The 21,890-nt window shown below is 41.1% G+C and overlaps 1 protein-coding gene across 1 annotated transcript in view; it reads right to left on the bottom strand.

The window, feature by feature from the left end:
- Window positions 1–21,890, bottom strand: part of kirrel3b (kirre like nephrin family adhesion molecule 3b) — a gene marked incomplete at its 3' end in the record, with an annotated part of 151,893 nt that overhangs the window by 24,258 nt on the left and 105,745 nt on the right. The window contains exons 4-6 of the mRNA XM_079271999.1: window positions 16,920–17,077; window positions 10,001–10,151; window positions 865–970 (exon numbers count right to left, since the gene is read on the bottom strand). Coding sequence (XP_079128125.1) covers window positions 865–970; window positions 10,001–10,151; window positions 16,920–17,077 — 415 coding nt within the window. The remainder of the gene's footprint in view (window positions 1–864; window positions 971–10,000; window positions 10,152–16,919; window positions 17,078–21,890) is intronic.

Genomic DNA, 21,890 nt, shown 5'->3' with positions numbered 1-21,890 from the left:
TTTTAATTTTATTTTATTCTGTGTATGCAATTTATTGACCGTAGGGTCACATTGTGGTTTTTTATGTTTTTTAAATTTCTGCTGTTAAGCACTTTGTGATGTCATGTCTGTGAAAAGCGCTCTATAAATAAATTTCATTCAGTCATTCATCTTATGAAAGTGAAGATGTGTGTCTTCATCCTACCCTCACGATGGAGAATAATTTCACTTGTGAAATCCTATTTTTTGGACATTTGAGTGATTTAAAAAAAAGGATAAAATGAAGCATGGGCTTGAATTTAAACCTAAAGTATTTCATTTCAGCCATATCCAACCACCAGCCATATGTAACACACATATAAAAACAAGAGCAGACCCCTGGGGGAAAACCTGTCTTTCGACTGTATACTGTGGAGCACAACCCAATCTCAGGAAAGCTGTACTCTTGACAGCTTCATCAGATGTCATACACATTATGTTTTTTTTAGCTTTCCTGCAACATGCTGATGGACATTTAATGTTCAAGGGAGATGATATGATCACAAAGCAAGCAGCTGTGCAACAAAGCCATGTACATGGTTTCCCAAATGATTTTTCTGAGGTATACTGTGTTTTCATTATATTTCATCAACATGAAAGCGTTTTATTGTTTTTCTGCTCTTCATCCCAAACTGTGGGCAGATATAATGGTGTCATGGCATCATGAGGGGATCCTTGGCAATGATTCATGACCCCCTAACCCTGATGTGAAAATGCATTATCCACCAGCAACACTGATCTGAGAACACCTCATTTAAAGTTAATTGTACCACCGTTTCTTCCTTTTTTACATTGCAGGATCGTCCAAGTTTTGTGCTTTCAAAACACTTATTGTTATGATCTCACCTGTAGAGTGTGACAGGAGGGTTGGCCTTTGCAGAGCAGTGGAATTTCACAATGTTGCCCTCCAGAACAGGCTGAGGCTCCACTGAGAGATTGACAAGTGGGAGATCTACAAAAAGAACACATGGAGACACAAAGACAACCAATTACAGATCTGGCATCCTCCTCAAACATCCTGTCGTGAACTGTATGACAGAGACAAACACAATGTTTTTGACATTTTCTGTGGCTTATTAAAGCTCACTGAGAGAGAGAGAGAGAGAGAGAGAGAGAGAGAGAGAGAGAGAGAGAGAGAGAGAGAGAGAGAGAGAGAGAGAGAGAGAAAAAACAAAAACAATGTAGCAGACATTTTGCAGAGAAGACATGTGTAATACACTTATAAAGTATATACTATAGTATATAGTTTAGAAAACATGCAACCTCAAAAGAAAAGAACATGCAAAATACAGTCTCGGTTTTATTCGGGGAACTACATTTTCCAAATGTTTTTTTTTTTCCTGTGACCCAAAAGTGATTTGAAAGGCAAGGCAAGGCAAGGCAAGTTTATTTGTATAGCACATTTCAACAACAAGGTAATTCAAAGTGCTTCACATGAAACCATTAAAAGCAATAAGGCAAAAGTAAAAGAGATTTAAAACATACATTGAAACAACAATCGATGTCTCCCTGAAACATTACGCTGCACGCAATCAACCATACACTGCCGCAATTCTGCAATTACTCGCACACAAACCACGTCTGGAAAAGATGAAAGCCTTTCATGTAGCTGTACCACACATACAGTACCGTCGGTAAATATGTTTCACGTAAAACCACAAGTACAAACTATTTTTATTCGGATGAGTTTACAACACACTGTGCCAGCATTTAGAACAGTTGTGACATCTTATCACAGTTTGTGGCAGCATTTTCTCCCAAATAATAGGCAATTACTCCTGAATAATTTGATGCCCTATTGTTATCGTCTCTCCACCCACCAAGGAGGTCTAGGCCCAGCTGCTGAATAACACGAGTGTATTTCACAGGTGTGGGAGGGAGCATGCTGTTGTTATTCTCATATATTCATTGGCGGCGTTATAAGGAGAAAATCAAAGGCAAACTTGACTTGATAATGAGTTTTGGTAAATGGCAATTTCAAAACAGTGAATAGTCCATGGTGCAAACCACTGCAATTAAAACAACGAACAACCTTGTTGATACAGTACATTACACAGTAAAACAGTTCTTAGAATAACAAGCATACAGATTATGCAAACATAATAAACAACTGAATTCATCCTAATTGACAAAGGTGGGCTTGTTTTTGAAGATAAGTGTTCATTTCCATATTAATCCCATCCCATGTGAAACAAATAGTTATTTACCACATAGACTCTGAAAATGTATTTCCAGTAGTGTGTTCTAAAAGGAGGCAGGTATGCATTTTGTTGGGAGCTTCAAATGCAGCGAGGGAAAATTGGTCAAGCTGACCAGTGGTTGTTTAAGTGGTTTTATAATGTGAATAATTCAGGTGGATGGAGTATTGCCTGTAAGAAACAATTATCTTTGTAAAATAGCTGTCAACAAACATTGTCAAACACATGGTGCTTCATGGTAGCACATCTTTCGTTCTCATTTTAACTTTCCATGCAATTAACCAATATGTGTGTCTCATGTTATTTAATGAAATAGTTTGTATAATGTTATCCATGTGAATTGGGTGTTTCCGCCACAGCGTCATAGCCGTGTGCCATTTGTGGCACCAGTGGGATACTGGTAAGGCATCATGGGCAGTAGATTAATCACATAATAGCTGGTTCTGGGTTTGATGCTGGTGCAGCCATCTGTTTCAAAGGTGTACTGAGTCTATCTGCTCTGCGTTCAATAATACTAATGTACTAACTGGGGACTGTGTTTGGATTTGGATGAATAGCGACGATGGGCACGGAGATCCACACAGAATTAAAGAAGCACACAAACACCGCTGTAATGAAGCCCAAAAAAAAACTGTGTATGGTTATGGAGAGTGAGTCTGTGTGCGTGTGTGTGTGTGTGTGTGTGTGTGTGTGTGTGAGGGGGCATGAAGTGTAGGAAAACTGCTTTTTACCCTGTGGCTGTGCAGATGCTCTGCGTTGGCTCACCTGCCACAAAGCCCCAGAGAGGGGGTGGTCCAGGTGCCATATTCCTCCTACTCACACACACCGAATTCCCCATCAGGAGACATACACCCCCCCCCCCCCCCCAATCCCAAACACCCACCGCTTTCAAATCCATGAGCTCCACCTGTGCCATCTCTCCCCAGGCCAGTAAAGAAAACAACAACATGGTGAATCCTGGAAGACTGCAGGCCACAGTGAACAAGCAAGTCTCTCCAGGTACTCAGCAGCCATCTCTTTGTGTCCGTGTATTTGCATGTATTTCGGGGGGGGGGGGGGGGGGTTGTGTTCATATGAAAGGGCATGTGGGTGTCACAATAAAACAGAAAACCTAGCCATGCCTTGAGCACAGTAGGTGTTTTCAGCATCGCGACTGGTTAATTGCATGGACAAAAACGTTTGCAGAGGGAACTTCAGGTGTAAAATGACAGATGTGACGATGGTAGAGCTGGTAATAAAATCCAGCAAGTAAGCTGGAGAGTACAGAACGAAGCACATAGACACAGTGTGTATGTAGAAGCTAATTGTCGAGGCTAATTCACAAGCCTTTCTCACTAAAAGTGTTCCTATACTGTACTTTTCAATCCTGCCAACCCTTTTCTCTGGTCTTCCCGCCAAGATACTTCTAAGGACACAAATGCTCATTACGGTCAATCCGGCTTTTAAATAATGTTCCTTTCAAATTACTGAGACTTATAAAAAGACCTCAGTCCCGCTCAGTAAGGGCTAATGTCATGATGACTGTACATCTATTTATATGTCAGACCAGCAATCTCTTGGACAGTTGTAACTTCTTGAAAAACCACAAGCAAAGCCATGCTGTCAAAGGTCTGCCAAAGGCCTTGGGTGGGAATCAGGGGCTCTCTTCTTTAACCTTTAACCTATTAGATATGACATGCATCTACTTCACAGAGAAGTCCATTTGCCAATCTGATGCACAAATAGATGAGCTGCTGATTGAGCACATTGGATGCAACCTTACATCAATATGCAAGATTGTTTCTTCAATTCGTCAAGAGATGTGGTAGTGAGGGATAGGGAGGGGTAGATGAGTAGAGGGAAACGGGGATAGTAGGCTGATCAGAGCTCCAGTGAAAACAACAGGATGAATGGGGGGGTGGTATTATAGTTGGCCGACAGCTTTTGATCGGTTAGTTCAAAGTGGAGACCAGATGGTGTTTTTGGAACAATGTTCCAACTTCTCTGTTTCCTGGAGATAGTGCCAACATAAATTGTTGTTTCCCCTTTCTTAAAGCTCTGTTTCCAATCTCTCTGGGTCACTGTAGACAGCTGTTCTCCGGCAGGACCCAACTTCAGGAATGCCGGCTGCCTCTGAAGGATGGGGAAGCTGTTTGTGGGCCATCCACTCGTGGCTTATGTAGCGATAGCAATATGGGCACACTGTCATGTGGCTGGCTGAGTGGAATACTTTGAGGGGAGAACAGACTGACTGAGAGCCTGAGGTCCAGCATATTGATTATGAGATATTCAACCGTGGAACATCAACGGATTTACTCAGTTTAATGAAGGCAGATGTTCTGCTATCTCACGTACAGACACGTCTGAGCCTTTTCTTTCACCATTATCCTTCACTCTTTTCCTCTCACTGTCCAATTCTGTCATCTGCCTTCACATGGATTTGCCATTATCTGCTTGATTAAGCAGGGAGAGCATGTAGCTGCAACCAAAAACAAATCCTCCCCAGTTGCACATCTGCATGTTCTTTATTAATTAGTCTCAACAAATGGCATTCATTTTCCCCCACATGGCTCAGCTTGTTTGCAATGCAAAACACATGGAGAACCTTGGCTTTGCTCGTCCCTAGCGCATTCATTTTACCACTACGTGTTTGAAAGCGTGTTTTCTATGTGGGGCAATGCTCTGCAGATATGCAGCTGGACTAGAAAATATTTGAGGAAGAGAAGGATGAAACTGTGGCATTAGAATCACATTTCACCGCAGTGGTTTTGTGCTGGAGGGTAGCGGAGTTTAGTGATTAAAGTCGAAAAGGCATAATGCAAGTTAAGTCATGCTGCTGGAGAAAACAGCAAATAATTACAGTCTGCTAATGGACTGGTATGGACAACTGAATTCAGCAGTCTATCCAGGGGTCTGAAGCACCTCAATTGGCTTTAAATCCCTCTCATTTTGGCAACATCACCTGTACATACTGTATTTAGATGCTAATTTGTCCAACCCTTGGTCAGATAACTATGTATGAACTTCTGTAGGAAGGAAAATGCTGAGGTGGATGTAAATCATGAGCATTAAAGTGATGATAAAAGAAAATAGCGGTGTGGAATGCATAAGATTTTAAGCTGGTTTAAGCTATAGAGCTATCTGCTGGGTTGTGTTTTGATTACTCTCATTTGGATTGCTGTAAGGATGGAGCAGAGAAAAAAAAAGGGGCACCTAGGCTTAGAGGTGAGCGGAATACGAAATACTGAGAAGGGCAGACAGACTGAGAAGATTTTAATTACTTTTGATGCCATTAATATTATCTCACTAATACCGTCAATTCGAACACTCTAGGCAGGAAAATAAATGACACTATTAATTCTGAATATTGAGACTTACGACACACAGAGACATGCATTACGGAAATACCAACATTGATTCAGAAAGTGTAAATGCTCAGTATCCACGGTTTCAGGGACATTTGGAGACAGTAACTCATTTTCTGTCTTCCAGAGAGATATCAGATCACAGCATCAGCATACATTTAATCTAAGTCTTCAAGATAGAGCCAGAACACACAATGTCAGAGAAATATTTGCAAGGTATTAACCGTGTTCTGTTTGCTGTCGACTCATAATTTCCTACTTACGATTAGGAAAAGTCAAATTAAACGACACTTGAAGGCTCATACAACTCAGCAAGTTAAATCGAATTTAGACCAGTGGACCTAGGAGCACTTAGGTCGCACTTTTCACTTTTGACTTTGTTCCCCTGACCAAAAATGGGGTAAAAGTTCTACCCAAAGATCAAAGGGACTTTCATGGAACTCAATGAGATGTTGGAAGGACTGGAGTGGTTGTAGTGTACTCAGCAACTTACTGTGTCCGGCCCTCAACAGGGTCCAATTTAAGACTAATCGTAGCCGTTCACCGGAGGCTGACATTAATCTCTCCATCTTTCTTACATGACTGGTGCATCTTGCAGCACCACTAACACATGTATGTGCATGACAGGCACATGAACGTGACATATAATTTATTTACTATAAACATGGAAACCAATTATGACTATTTTTATATGTGGAAAACAATCATTGAGCAGCAACCTCCGTCCAAGATAATGAGATTGTATAATTGTTTTTTCAGTTGTCCTTTTCTTAATTAAAATGCAACCAAAAACAAAATGAATGAATTTTCATTAAACTAAATTTAGACTCTGGCTTTTGCATATGGCAAGTTTCATATCTCTCTTTATGTTGATGGCAATTATTCATGCTTAGTGTAAGTACATATTAAGAATTTAGATGCACAGAAGCAGGCAGCATTCTGTTGTGCCCAGCCTTGGACAATCACAGAACATACAGAATGTGCACATCAACAAAACATGGCTACTATGCAACATAGCATCTCTCCAGGGCTTTCTCTTATATGCATGAACTATGGGCAAACTAAATAATCACTCTCAGATGAAAGCTTGAAATGTTACCCATTACATTAGATCTACATCTATGAATAACATTTGATCATGTACAACATTGCAAGGACCAATTCATTCTGAACATATTTAACATCTGTGCTGCCAACAATTATTAAACAGTGCTGTTACATTCTGACTTTGAACTGCTTCTTGCTGTAGAACAGAGGGAACACCCAGCATAATGGTGAAGAAGACATGATCAAATGTTACATTTATTTCACAAGCTAATGTTGGACATGGAGCGCCTGCAGGAACCTTTGCCTTGAAGGGTGAAGGCTTTCACCTTCTCTGAGAAAGGCTCAATAAGAGAGCATAGTGGGCAGAAGAAATATTCTGTTTCTCCTGCTCCAAAGAAGTAATCCATGCTCTCTTGTCTGGCCATTTTCTTTTGCCTGACAATAGATGAACCCATCGTGTTTTTAAGTTTTTAACAATACATTCTTTTATCAGCTATGACAGTACAGGGTCATGGTTTTATTTTTGTATTTTGGATGATGGAATTGAGCTGTTTTTTTCTAAAATGGATTTGACATGAAAATATGATAATCAAGTCTTCCAAGAGAACTGTGAACATTTGCAAGTACCACTAATATTTTTGTTTATATTAATTGTTTTGGCTGTGGGCAAATTAACATTTATTTAGGGGGAGATTTGACGAAAGCCTATTTTGGTGTGTGTATAATTTGTGCATGACGTGTTATTAAATAAATGTCGTCAATCTCAATTTATTATTTGCCCCGTTAGTGGGTCATTTGTTCTACAGCAAGCATTGAAACACATAAAAAACATGAAACATACATTATAAGATAGAAATATACAGCAGTTGATATAAACTTGCGTCCACGGTGGCTTACAACTATACCCATGCTGTGTTCTCTTGTTCAGGTGCACGCTTATTTTAGAGTCTGTGCTGATTGTATATGTCATAACACACAGACGAAGCCTGGTCCATTTTAATTTCTTCTCCAATAAACCAAGAATCAAAAGACAGACACATTTGGAGGACATTTGAGGACAATTTCCTGGAGATACACTTGGAAATTATTGAAAAATCTAGAATCGTCCCGATCCTTTAAGGCCTCACCTCAGTTGGCTGCACCCTTTGAAGGATCCAACCCCTGAGTTAGGACAGAGCTTTTGTGTGCTGCCTTCTATGACAACAGCAGCTTTCCATCAATATTTACCACTTGGCTATCCTCCCACACAGGGGCGGAGCCAGACGTTGTACGCATTAAGGGCTCAGCCCAAGCATAAGGGGGTCTGGGCCATGCACACCCAAGGAGTTTTTTTTCCTATTTTCTTATAGACACTATTTTCCAACCCTGGCGTGAACAACATTACAAAGCTTGGAGTTTTTGTTGTTGTTATACTATAGAGTAGAGTTCACATGACTGTTTAGCTGACCAATCAGAGAGACTGAAGGGAAATGACACAAAGTTGAAGGTATTTTAAAAACCTTTTTGAGAAAACATTGGAGGCTGGTGCACCAGAAGCCAAGCGCCCGTTCCGCCCCATTAGACAGTGCTCTCTGTGGAGGAGCAAATGCACACGCCAGCCCTATCCAGAACATGGTGGTCTGGTCCTTCAAGAGAAGGAGGTCAGGTTTAACCTGCTACTGTTCTGCCTGCCGGTGTTGCATCATTTATTCATCCGGCACCTGTTTTTATTGTTACAGAAAGACTGCCTCTCACTACACTTCTTCTTTGCAATGCGCGATGCATTCATGAGGGGTTTCCAGATTCCAAACCTCACAATTCTCCATTCTCACAATTTTATCATAAAAGATAGACATAGATTTGAGTAAACCTTTACAAGACACAACTCATACGATGCAGTAGATATGTATCTAGTGTTCACTGCATGTGTCTACAGTACAGTGTTGTGCTCAAAGTGCAGATGAGCTGTACATCTGCATCACAGTTTATATTCCTTTGTCTTTGTTTAATTAACATGCAGTGTTTTAGATGCTGTTGTTGAGCCTAGAGCCATGTGATCGAATAAGGCGGCGTTGAAATTAAGCAAATTGATGCCCAACATGAATGAATCAAAGTTAAATTACAGCACGTTTTATTTCAGGAGAAGCTTAATTTGAAAGTGGTACAAACTCCGGAGGCTCTGCTGAACTGTGCTGAACACTTTACCTGACAAGTCTGAGGGGGGGGGGGGGGGGGGGGGGGGGGAGTGAGAGGGAGAGAGGTAAACGAGAGGCTAAGCCTTGTGGGAGACAAGTTGAATCTCGACAATTAGTCTCTGATGTCGTTCAGTTTGATCTGACACTGAAAAAATGTTGTCGGGAGCTGTAATTGTGTAAAGAGCATATTTTTGGAATGCTAATTAGAAATCTGCTGCACTCATTTTTCAGGGTTAAATCACACATTCAAAAGCGAGGATGATGCTATGATGGCGAGCATTTATCACAGACACATCATTATACGAATCAGTTTACATGTGGGAAGACTTCCCTCTCTGACTGCATGACAAAACAATATGACGAGGACAAACTGCAAGGGTTGCAAACACCAGCAACTCTTAATCATTTTTACTCCCGCGCCTGAGTTGGCCTGATCGTGCCGTTGCCGCTCTTGCCATGCTTGCCTTTTGCGGTGCACATAATGAAAAGAATGGAGCCGTCAGTCACATTGCCTCTCTAAATAGCATTTTCTGCTTTATTAGTCATACTTAATGGTGTTGAAGGGGCCGTGAGTGATGCAAAATCCCTTTGTTCAAAGCCCCTCTCTCACTGTGAGCGGTTCTTGATCGAAAAAAGATTCCCTGACAATTGAGGCTGAATGTGTTTTACACGCTGGGCTTACTTTGCCTGTGTTAGACGGGAATTGTGCATGCTCTCATCAAAAAGATTGATGGCAAGAGCAAGGAAATGCAAGAGGTGGAAACAGTGTGCAGAGCGCAACCGCAAGCAGGTAGTTGAACCAAAAAAGACAATCCTATTCATTTTACATGGACAGCACCTTTGATATTTTATCATCGTGAACAAAAAAAAGAAAAAGCGATGCATCATCAATCCATCCACCCACCTACACGGCATGAAAGCAAAATGGAAACCAATTATACATATCCATCTGAGCCGAAAATGAATCCGAGATGTTTACAGAGTGTCAGTCACGTATGACTGACAGACAGTTTCACGCCTCTACATGAGAGAAATCCCTCAAATACTGAGTAATGCGTGCCATATGCAGACTTGTTGTCCCCCATTCCCATCTGCACTGATTGCTAACCAAGGGACTTCAAAAAACAATCACGTAACAAAAGGTTGGAGAGTAAAAGGGACGGGAGAGACACTGACAGCAACAAACAAAGAGACAGAGAGGGAGAAGTGGTTTGCTTACGCTGGATGTCAATTGTGACACTGGTCTCCTTGCCGTTGGGGACTGCCTTGTTGGAGGCCTTACAGATGATCTGCTGACCTGTCTCGATGTTGGAAGGCGATAGGTAGAGCGTGCTCACTGTACTTTCTCTCCTGCCGTCCCGGAGCAAGGTCTGCAAAGAGTAAAGCAAAGCTGAGTAAAGTTGGCACGAACGGCGCAGGCAGTTTGTGTGGTTGAAATGTTATCGGCCTCTAAATCTGTACCATGAGGTTGGTTGATTGGTCTTATCGATTGCTGTGCTTGAGACCTTGGATTTCTTTCATAATCAATAAACATAATCTCCAACTACTGTGATCTTGGGAGGTAAACACTAAAAACAGCAAAACCGAAATCCATATTGGATTGTATCGTCGATAGCTCAAATCCAATTTGAAATTCTAAAGTGTTTCAATGATATACAAACAGAGACTAAATGTAACAAACAGTTCACCAGAGAAGCTTTGACAGAGAAGGTGTAAAAGTGGGAAAAACAACAGCAAATTCATGAATACACACATGTTGTCCCTTGGGGGACCACATGCAAACTCAGAACTATCTAGCCTGAAGTTTTACTGCAAAGCTGATTGATGTGAAAAAAAGGAGAGATATATATTTATTTGCCTTTTGTGTGTGTCTGGAGAGCTGCGCTCTAGTGCATGGCTTGTCATACTCCACAAAGGAAATCAATCTTCTTTTCAGCGCTCATCCTCTGAGCCCTACACTGTGGAAGCCATCTGGAATCGCTTGGTAGCTCTCAGTAGCTCTCACTCTCCCCAAAGCGCTCTGGGGAAGGCGCTGGGAATCTATGTTAACCAGTGCGGGGCAGAACAAAGTCACTGACTAGAACAAATTGCGTGGGCAACGGGGCACAGTGTGGTCAACCACAAAGTCAAGATGCATTTCCCTGCCATCTCTTTAAAGGAGGCTCACTGCTGCTTTGTGTATTTGAAGAAGAAGGCCCTTTGCTATAGTGGAGCGCATCAAACGCTTTCTTAAAATAGAAACAGAAGTGCTTTGTTGACCAGGGTGAGCTCGCGGGACTTGCTTTACTGCACTGCTACCTTTGGATTAGCCTCACAAATGTATGGTTCGCTTCATGGATATTTCCTTTACTTGCAGGAAAAATATTCATCTCACACATCAAAAATATATATAAAACATTTTAGTCTGCAAACCAACACTCCTCCAAGGTTTAAATACAATATTAAAGTTTGAGATGAACTAAGTTGAGATGTCATGGCTGAAACGCAGCAAGGTACATGACTGTATATTTAAGTTTTCTCACAAAGAAAATGCAAAGCAGCATAATATATTTCAAGCAGCATCATCAATACCTATCCGTCATTGGAGTCAAATAAGGTTCGTTGCCAATGTACAAAAAATGGTAATTATCTTGACATTTCTCTACTTTAATACAAGGCTGAAACTGTAATCTAACTACATGCCCCTCTGATAAGCATACCGCATTATGAATAATATAATTAAAATGGCATTGAACTTGTAAAGTCAGCCATCAAGACACTTCAAAATAAATCTTTTTATCCAACCACTTTACAGTTTGAGTACCTAAAGCTAGCTCTTAAGTTGCAGTCGAAAGTCTGTAATATTGGACTGAAGATAAAAAAACATCTTTTTCCTGCATATTAATAAGCATTTTGTAAGTAAACGCATATTATACATGCCATCCATGTTCCTGTGAAGTCCATTTGAAAGTGAGGAACCATGTGATAAAAGTCAGAGTGGCGCGTGAGTCACTTCCAAAGCAGAATGCATTCGCTGTCAGACGTGAGATATGTCAATGGAATATCCTCTCTCTTATCAAGTTGATGAACATTAGCATAAACTGTGCAACAAGGACATCAACTTGATAAGCAACAGGTTGACATCCCACTGGCACTCTCCTTTTGACAACCTGTTAAATGTGGGTCTGATATTTGCTGGCTATGGGCTGTGCTTATTTACATCATCTCTCTGCCATTATCACATTTTTGAATCATGTTTCGGTGCCAATCTTATTTGTCACATGTGGCTTTTATATTGAGACAGATTGTCGCAACATAACGATAGCTAAGCTAGTTTTACTTAAAGCTATAACTGGCAAGCTCAACTTTCATTTAACAGGAGGGTGACCTGTCAGTAGAAGACCAGACAGTGGCTTCACAAAGCCTATCCATCTGGATTATCTACTCATTAAACAATACGGCTGAACCAAATGGATTATCTACGGTATAACACTTGATGTGTTGCCAGCCAAGCTAATTCACTGTTAGCCCTAAACGGGCACTGTAACCTTTATTCCACTCACCCATTGGAACAGTGCTGCTGATCCATGAATTCAAGTTTAAAAATGATTTGGATTACAACGTGCATACCAAAATGACCACAACTTTTATAGATGTGCTAAATTAAACAGGATTAAAAGTGATATTTGCACATTTTTTTAGAATGGACTACAACAGAAAGAGTGTTTTAACTCAACTCTAATGTTTTAGGAACCCAAACAAAAGGTAATCTAGGACTTGGATCAGGAGCGTCATCAAAAGCACACAATCTTTGATTTCTTTTTGAATGTGTTACTCATTGTCACATCATGTTTAGCGACAGTAATTGGGGATTTTGATGAATTGCCAGCGAGGATTATGGGTGTAGTTGAGAGGTCAATCTATGTCCAGTCTTTCACCTATAAAGGCAAACTGTGAACAAAAACTTAATAGCTATTTTACACAACTCTCATGCACATGACAAATGTAAAATCTCCACATACATAATAAAAAACACTCCACTGCTAATGGAGTGAGTTATGAGTCACCACAAGCAAATAACAAGTTAGAAACCTCATATATTCACCATATCCTGTAAACTCTTGTGAATATTAGAGTGGATAGAATATTGTACTACTCCGCAGTAATACACATGTTTGCTGGAAGTGGTTGTACTGTCTTCAGGCCAATAAATCAGGAGGAAAATGTCTTGATGAATGTATTTCAGATATTTACACATGATAAAGCTTTTTTAAATGTAACTATGAATTGGGACCAATATTTTATGAGATGTATGGAAACCTCCGGCAGGGATTGTGCCGAATTTTCCAAGTAAGCAAAAGCTAGTAACTCATACATCATTAATATTTTGCTCACCCATCCAACACACCTTTGATTTGATATCAAATGTATCTCTGGGTTGTATTCGACGAGCCATAATTCTGGTCGACACGAGGCTTATTTCACTATAACAGTTGATTGCTTTTACGTTGTACAATAAGTTCATGCAGGAGGGAAAATATGCCTTTTTTACTTTGGTCACTGAGGTTAAATAGGTTTCTTTTGTTTAACATAACCCACCTCAAAAGATAATTTCAAAAGTTGTTAAAAGCAAGTGATTCATATTTCATGTCATACATTTTATTTTAAATCCTAAATGAATAAGGTTAATTGGCTTGCCAAAATCATTTGAGATCTTTTAAAACTGGCACAATGAATTATATGAATGTTGGAAGTACAAAGCTCATTGACTTAATATTCTCCTCTGCTGCTGGGGAAACCATATAGATCTCATAAATAATAAAAGTGAACATGTTTAACCCTTGTATGGTGTTCGGGTCTGTTGGAGCCGTTTTCATTTTTCATCAATACAAAATTAATATGATTCATTATTTTTTCAAACTCAGACTTATTGGCCTTGGCTCATTTTCTGCGAAGAACATATATCAGACAAAATTTTCCCGGGCTAATAAAAGTGTGGAAATTGTAGGTCTTGTGTACCTTCAGTCTGTCCTCCTCATGTCTGGGCCTGCTGTAAGTGTGTGTGTGTGTGTGAGTGTGTGTGAGTGGGCCTACGCTGGCCACTGGTGATTTTCTTTGACATACTGGACATCTCGGCGTACAACGCCTTTGTCATCTGGATGGCATTGAACCCAGAGTGGAACAGAGGGAAGCTCCAGAGGAGACGCCTCTTTCTCGAGGAACTTGGAAAGACACTGGTGAAACCACAAATCCTGAGAAGACAGCATGTTCTGAGAACCTCCGCCTCTGCAGCCACCGTGAGGAGGATTCACGAGGACAATGCTGGTGCCCCATCCACCCAACCTACAGAACCACCATCTGCAGAGCCTGAGGTAAGTGTGTGATGCTGTTGCAGTATAGGTTTGACACTCATACCTTGCGAGACAGAGGTTTTAGTAAAATTCATGATCTTTTCATCATTCTAGGTTGCGGCCGGCAGCAACAAAAAGAAACGCTGCGAAGTGTGTGGACCCAAGACGGACAGAAAGACACAATATACATGCATCAAGTGCAAGAAGTACATATGCAACACACACACAGTAAAACTCTGCCACGCATGTGTTGAATAGTCTGGTGTTGTGTAGGCTGGTATGAAAAGGCAATGTGTTCAACAATGTAATGTGTTCAATGTGTTCAATGTAAACTGTGTGTTGTGCTATGTAAAAAAACGAGTAGCACTTTAATTCGTAAATGTGTTATAACAAAGTTAAAGGGCAAATATTAACCATATTTGCTGTTTATATTGCTTCTAATTGGGATGAAGAAAACATCTGTTGAGTATTTTAACATAAAATAGTTTGATTGTGTTGAATTAAAAACCCAAATATACAGCGGGTCCAACAGACCCACAACACCTGCTGAGTAACAAAAAAATGAACACCATACAAGGGTTAATGAACACTCACATTTAATTGAGTAACTTTATTTGTACATATTTCCCCATCCTATTCCTGAAATGGGTGTGACGATTAAAATATAATAAAGAGCTCCAATGACAAATAACTCCTATGAAGGAAGGAAGAGAGAAACATGATGAAACTGAGAGGTAGGTATCGTCTGCTTTGAGCACTTGTAAGACAGAGGGGTGGGGAAATAGCGAAGACCTAGGATTGGGAAAGCGATAATAAATGACTTCCTGCTGAAAATAATATCCATCAATCGTATCAGCTTCATGTAAACTTTTGAAACGTTATCAGATGTTAAAAAGCAACGCCATTTCACTGCAAAGCTGAGAGGGTATACAATAAAAAAGCACTATTCTGCTTTTGCCAGCAAGAACAGCTCATAAAAATGTGACTATTTTTAATTTTTTTTTAAACCTCCCAACACTAAGATAACTCCCCAGTCTCCTGCTCACCTCTCAGCTTTCCACCAGAGCATTCAGAAGAAAAAAAATGTCGCAGATTGGGGAGGAGAATGCATCAGGTTTTTTTTCAAATAATTTGCTGTACCATTCCAGTGCAAACGTCTCTTACAGCAAGCGTGCACACCGCCAAACCACAGCTCAGACCCGGAGGCTGCATATTGCAAACAGTCCTTTGCTGTTTTGCCACTGAGCAGCTCCACTGGAGCAGATGGGAGATGAGTGTTTGAGGGAAGAGAGAACATTATTCATTGGTTCCCTCTGCCCACATTTTCACAGCTCGTCTTGGTATTTCAACCATTCACCCTACAGTGAAAAGCTTCTGCCACATATTTATTTGGAGAGCCCCCCTACATAATATACTGAAGTTCTCTCCTTTGAAAGCTACCCTCACTAATGATAAGCTGTGCAATTCAGTGACTCTCTTATATGGTAAAACCGACAGACATTTTTGCTAAGCGATAGCCTTAATCATACACTTTCTTAAACCACTGGTCCAGTAAATAGTTTCCTAAGAGGTCATATAGATGAGCGTGTGCAGGCCTTAGTGGGGAATTATCTTTGGGTCAGAACTATCATTAGATATGACACCATCAGCAAAGCCATTTTTGTGAATCCTCCACCACATCTGCTCTCATTAGTCCTCTTGATCTGCGGGACATGGGAAGACCATCAGAGCAGATGATTATGCTTACAAAATGTCCCCCTACTGCTGTTTGGACCCTCCCAAAAAAAACACTCATCTTCCTTTATTCCAATCCATCGCTTTTTAATGGTAGGGACATGCTTGGGTTCTGAGCATCCATCAGCTACCAGCACAGAATGTCCTCATATCTGCCTTCGCTCTGAAAGGAAGTGAAGACAGGAAACGTGTTCTCCGCCCACCATTAGCAAGCGGCACCTCAAGCAATCGCTTTATTCAAATTGGCCTTGTGCCGTACCCCCGTACAATCAATGACATTTATCTGATCTTTGAAAAAAGCCGATAATGGGATGAGGCAGCGCAGGGAGTGAGGGAAGGCGGGGGAGGTGTTAGTGCTCTAAAGTGCCTGATCTCTTTAGGTCCTTTGTTTAAATAGAAAATGGAACATGACAGCATGGATTGCATGATTAGCCTTGAGGGTGAATACCAGTCAAGAGTGTATGGGGTCAGGAGGTCACCCCACTCGGCTGGCATAAACAGTGGCGACTGTGTGCAATGGCATCAAAAGTGGGAACGTGATCTGTCAGTGAGAATCAGACTTCTCCGTGAAAACGTTCGGGCAGATTCCGGCATGGAAAGTGACATCGTGGATTTCATAACAGGTTGGGAACATGAAGAGAGACAAATGCCACTGAAGAAGGAGATCAAAAAAACAGAGAGAAACGTGAAGTCACTGATAGTTCCCCGATCTCGCCATCTGCTTGTCTGAGTTGATTTGTTTACTGGGAAAAAGGGCCAGACTTCTCTTTTTTTCTTTCTTTTTTTCTTTTTTGCAATCAAAACACAACCTGGATTTTCAAGGGACTTCATTTCAAAAAGCAGTTTGGATGTTGAGGCAAACGCCCACCGATGACTCAAGCAGTCACTCCGAAACATCTCACGGGTGTCAAGCACTTTTGTAGCAGTTATTTACAGCAAAGGAAGACATGCAAAAAACATAACGTAACAGGTGTCTTCAGTCCTTATCTCAGGTTACTTTGATAAAAACACACTGGTCTAGAGATAGAAAGCACAGCCACGATATAACCCTCTCCCACACACCTCTATGCTTACCTTGGAGTACATGGCCCCATTCAGGACCTCTCCGTTGCGGATCCAGAGGATTGAGGCTGCCGGCTTGGCATTGTCCGCATGGCAGGTCAGATTGAGGGGGTCACCCGCCCTTAGGCTCACCACCGGCCCTCCACTGATGACTGGATCCTCTGGGGGAACTAACAACAAAGACACAGAGGGCATTAGCTGAAAGATAACAATGGGATCATGAATGGGTTGCATATTATTAACCACTGTGGATTGTGCAATTCATGTAAACTATGTGGACGTATGTGGATGACGTTATCATTCAATATGTAATGTGCGTACATTTTCCTGAGTGCAGAATGTTATGATCATGTAAGGACTTCACTATTGTCGTTTCAACATACAGTTATCAGTCTGATATATTGCTTTTCCACTCAACATTGTGAATCAGGAAGTCTGAACCACATAAGACAAATGGCACCTGCAAGGATTTCACTGCATGGCACCTAACCTCATCACACAGTCAATTCCCATTTAATAAGAGTGCTCAACAACGGACGGCATTTGGGTTTTAATACAAATCTTTATTTTTTTCAGAAAATAAAAACCACATGTGTGGTTGCTCATTCGGGGAAGGTAATGACTTCACAGTGAGAAACAGATTACCCTTTACTTACTCGGAAACTAAAGTAGATGGTGCGGTTTGAGGCACGAAAAGCTTTGCACAGGCCACAGCATGACTCTCTAAATAGCAATCAACTCTGCCATCAATCAATGCAGATGAGATTCCGCTACTATACATACAATACTCACAGAAATGTCAGCATTACAAGTGATTCAATCTATGTATAACCCCCTTCAGATGCATTTGATCCCCCATCTCTTCCCTTCTAGAAGAAAGCCTCACGGCTATATGCGCTTCTCCATGTCACCGATCAAAGTCATTTTTTACCAATGAGCTGATCTGTTTTTGTTTTTTTTCATTTTTCATAACTGAAACTGCAGTGAATTATTGATTGACCCGAGTGCTCATTACAATGCAGATCTGGGACAAGACGAAATCAAAGGCTGCAGGCAGCTGCCATATTCCCCTGCAAAAGCATCATGATTGGAAGGAAGGTTATAATGGGTTGGAGGTACGCTGTCAAACAGAACTGAGATGAATGCAACGAGAGAAGATCTAATTGGGATACTGTTGATGAAGTATAAAAGGGCTCTTTTATGGTAGATATGAATGAGAGCATCGTGTCACATATTCTATGTTCACTATTCATTTAAATTACTGACAGGAAATCTTGTTAACACTTTACATTCGTCAGTTTTAATTTGCTCGAAATGGGTTTTTAAAATGAGCAAACAAAACTTATTCTGATCTCAGAGTTGGAAAACTGCACTTACTTTAAAGTTAGAAACCTTCATCTAATCAAACCGTGTCATTGATGCTATTTATGGTTGGCATTTTTCAAAAATAGCCTCTCAATGTATTTACGTTCTACATAGTTTGTTATATGTAAGCCTGTTTGCATATATCCTGCTCTTCTTTATTCCCCCCCCCGCTCTGTCATCATTATTATTTTTAACTTGCAATGGCCTTAATATGCTTAAAACAATGTGAGTTTGTTTAGTTGCACTGTAAACAGACACCATGTTGCTGTATTTCTGACAAAGTAGCATGCTCAAGGAGTGTTTGCTGCAGTATTAAACTGCTATTTCTGTTATTACGGTAACCACTGGTGTCACCAAAACAACCGGGACTGAAATCCTAAGGATTGCTCATTATTATCAGTTGCTCTTATGACTAAAAGCTTTGATTTACAAAAAAAAAACAATACAGACTAAAAAACATGGGAAACAGTTGTTTGTCCAATTTATCAGACAGCATACCCATCAGCACAACACATTTAAAATGACCAAGGACTGAATCAGACCAGTGTGGGTGCAGTGAAGACTTGACTAATATCTCTAACCAGCTGGACCAGTGAATCTGCAATTAAAAAAGAAAAAATCTCCATTCACTGGTTTCTATTGTGGATTTGAGTGCTTATTGTGGCGGGCTCCCTTTCATCTGGTCTTCATTAATATGCGGAGAGTTGGGAGAGGGAGAAGAATCTTAGGTCAGCACTTGCAGATCAGACAACACAGTTTGCTGATCTAGGCAAGTGAGAAGGAATCTTGGTGAGAATGGGGTCACCTTCTGGTCCTTTATCAGCAATTGGAAACAAGGTCAAGGAGATCACACCCGTGTATTTTTGTGTTAAGACGAGAGCTGTACTGCATGGTATGCAAATGAGGCAGGGAGCACGTGAAAGCATTATGTGCCGGGAATCTCTAACAGCTCTCGCATTTGTCTGAATGGAAGAAAATGAAGAACATTTGAGGATCAGTGATAGCACTGTGACAGTTGATTGCAAAAATCCAGTGTTACTGGCATGTTGTCAGAGCTCTCTTGCACACATGACTGAAGCATTAATTAAATGTCAAGGGTATACGGCGGCCACAAAAGGGTTTTTTTATGGAGAGGGGGAGATTAGAAAGAATAGTCTGACAGTATGTGACTGATAGGACTCAGCCGTGACTTGAGGAGATTTTCCTCGTATTGCTTACAAGCAGGCGGCAACCTCCAAGTCCGACATGTGATGCCAATGCGGAAGTACCTTAAACTTGCATTCTTTCTAATGGCCAGCAGGGCCTGAACGCTGTCAGAAGTCCAGTTGTATAGAAGTCTATAAAAACATGATGCTGCTTCTAACTTGATTTATTACCTCAGTAAACATTGTAAACATGAGTGTTTATGGTCTGAATTTATTGTTTCAAGTCTTCTTCAACACAGTGTGATTTTCATTTCGTAAATTATGATTCCATTTAGTGTAAAATAAGCAATAAAGCAGTGTATGCTATAGGGCGTGGCTACCTTGTGATTGACAGGTTGCTTCCATGGTGTTATCCAGTCTGGGTATTGTCAACATTTTGGTCTTACAACAGGTTGACATGATTACACAATAGTCTGGTAAAAGAGGAAGCTTTTGAGCTCTTGTTCTCGGCAGGTCAAAGCCTTTATGTCTGCTGAAGAAACTGGAGGATTTGACCAATAACCCAACAACCATTTAATACAAATTTCAACGAGGAAAAAAAATGTAATAGATATTTAGCTCTTTCTCTTCGTCGAAGATCTTCTGCTGATTCTGCCTCATGGCTGTCAGGTCTGACAGTTATACGGCGGCCAAGCCTTGAACTTGAATCAGCCATCATCATTACTGGGCTGTTTGCAAACTCGGCAGTCCCTAATGGTTCTAAATTAGCTCTTTACTGCAGCCATTCGACGGACTTGGCATAAGTAGTGTGGTCAGTGGTACAGATTGATCGCTCCTCTTTAATTACAGGGCTGACTCACTGCAAACCCTGCTCCACTCACTACTTTCTTCTGAGGGATAATAATCGAATCTCTTTCAACACTTTCCAGATTTGCATTCTCTGTGCACAGACATGGACTCTTCCTTCATGCATAACGCACAGACACCGACATTCTCAGGCATTTCAGTGATTTCAGGTTCCATACAAATCAAAGATGACTAAAAGCCGATCAATCACGCAAGAGTTTTTTTTTCATTTCTGTGTTAATGAAAAACCTAAGGCGTGCGGTTTCAACTAAAGACTTAAAGATAGCCGGAAGAAACAGACAGTTCATTACTTCTTATCATTTGAAAGAGTTTGTTGAAGTTACTTTGACCCATGACCTCGTTCGATCACAGATGTAATGGTGGGTTTTATGCGCCAAGCTGTAGTTTCCTCTTTGTTTGAGGGAGAAATCCAAATCCATCATCGTCCATCACAATTAACACGAACCCATCGCAGTCCCTAAGATTGGTAAATCCACTATTTAGTTTTAAGGCGGTAACATTTGATGGTGCTCCATTACCTCACCAAATATGAGATAAGATGTATGTATTTCTGCAAATCTGCCAACGCGAGACATATCTGACTACAAACCCCACCTTGGTCACCTCAGTCAAAAAGACACGGTGATGTCAGAAAGCCTGGACTTCAGTGAGATCATTTCCTTTTACTGCATAATCAAAGATATCCATAAATGAGACCAAGGCATATTGATGTGTAATTAACTCAACAGTGCAAGGTGGTAAGTCCGTCACCTCCAAGACGGGCCTGAATAAACCCTGGGGGTCGTAAAGCGGCCTTTTGTCCCTTAATACGTATAATTCCCAAGACACCAAACATAAAATTGCCCAAACATAAAACTTGACTTTATGCGAGGGAAAGCTTGGCAGAGAAGTCCTCTTCAGTCTGGTAACACCAGGTGTTGCTTCGAGTGAACCTGCTGGGCTTTCCGAGCCAAACCAATATTGGGGGAACCGCTCAAAAGCAGCCGATGAAATCCTGCGAGCGCCCCGGCCTTCCAGGAGCGCGAGCCAAGGAGAAAAAGCAATTTGGAGTCGAATGAATGAGTGAGGGGCTCCTCACAAGGAGGCTGGACGGTGTAGGGGAGGCGAGGCTGGCAATGTGTAGCTGCTGTGGCGCTGTGCTTCAGCAGACGTGTCCTGAACAACAATGAGCTCCCTGACTTGCCTGTCTATTTCAGAGGGACGCTTGCACGGGACGCCTGTCACACCATCGCGACAGCTTGCAGAGTTTGTGATAGATAGACAAACGAAGGCAAAAGGGAGAGAAAATGAATACCCTGCGCAGGTGGATGCAGGAGACACGCGTGGCTCACTGGCCCAAATCACTGGCCCTCTTCAAATCCTGTCACTGTACATCTGTTTGAAAGCCAGATGATCCGGAGCCATGTGTGAGCACACACACACACACACACACACAATAGAAGAGAAAGAGGATGAGAAAATGAATGAAAAAGAAAGTGAGAGAAATACACAAAACCACTTTACTGTACCCAACAGGATCACAGATGGCATTCACAAACAGTATGGCAGACTGTACAACATGTATACAAAAAAACGGTGGAAGAAAGGGAAGTAGAGAAAGAAAGCA

Source organism: Melanostigma gelatinosum (genome assembly GCF_949748355.1).
Source record: "Melanostigma gelatinosum genome assembly, chromosome: 7".
Taxonomy (NCBI): domain Eukaryota; kingdom Metazoa; phylum Chordata; class Actinopteri; order Perciformes; family Zoarcidae; genus Melanostigma; species Melanostigma gelatinosum.
Note: the sequence above shows the minus strand (reverse complement) of the source record. Positions and strands in the feature narration are given on the sequence as shown.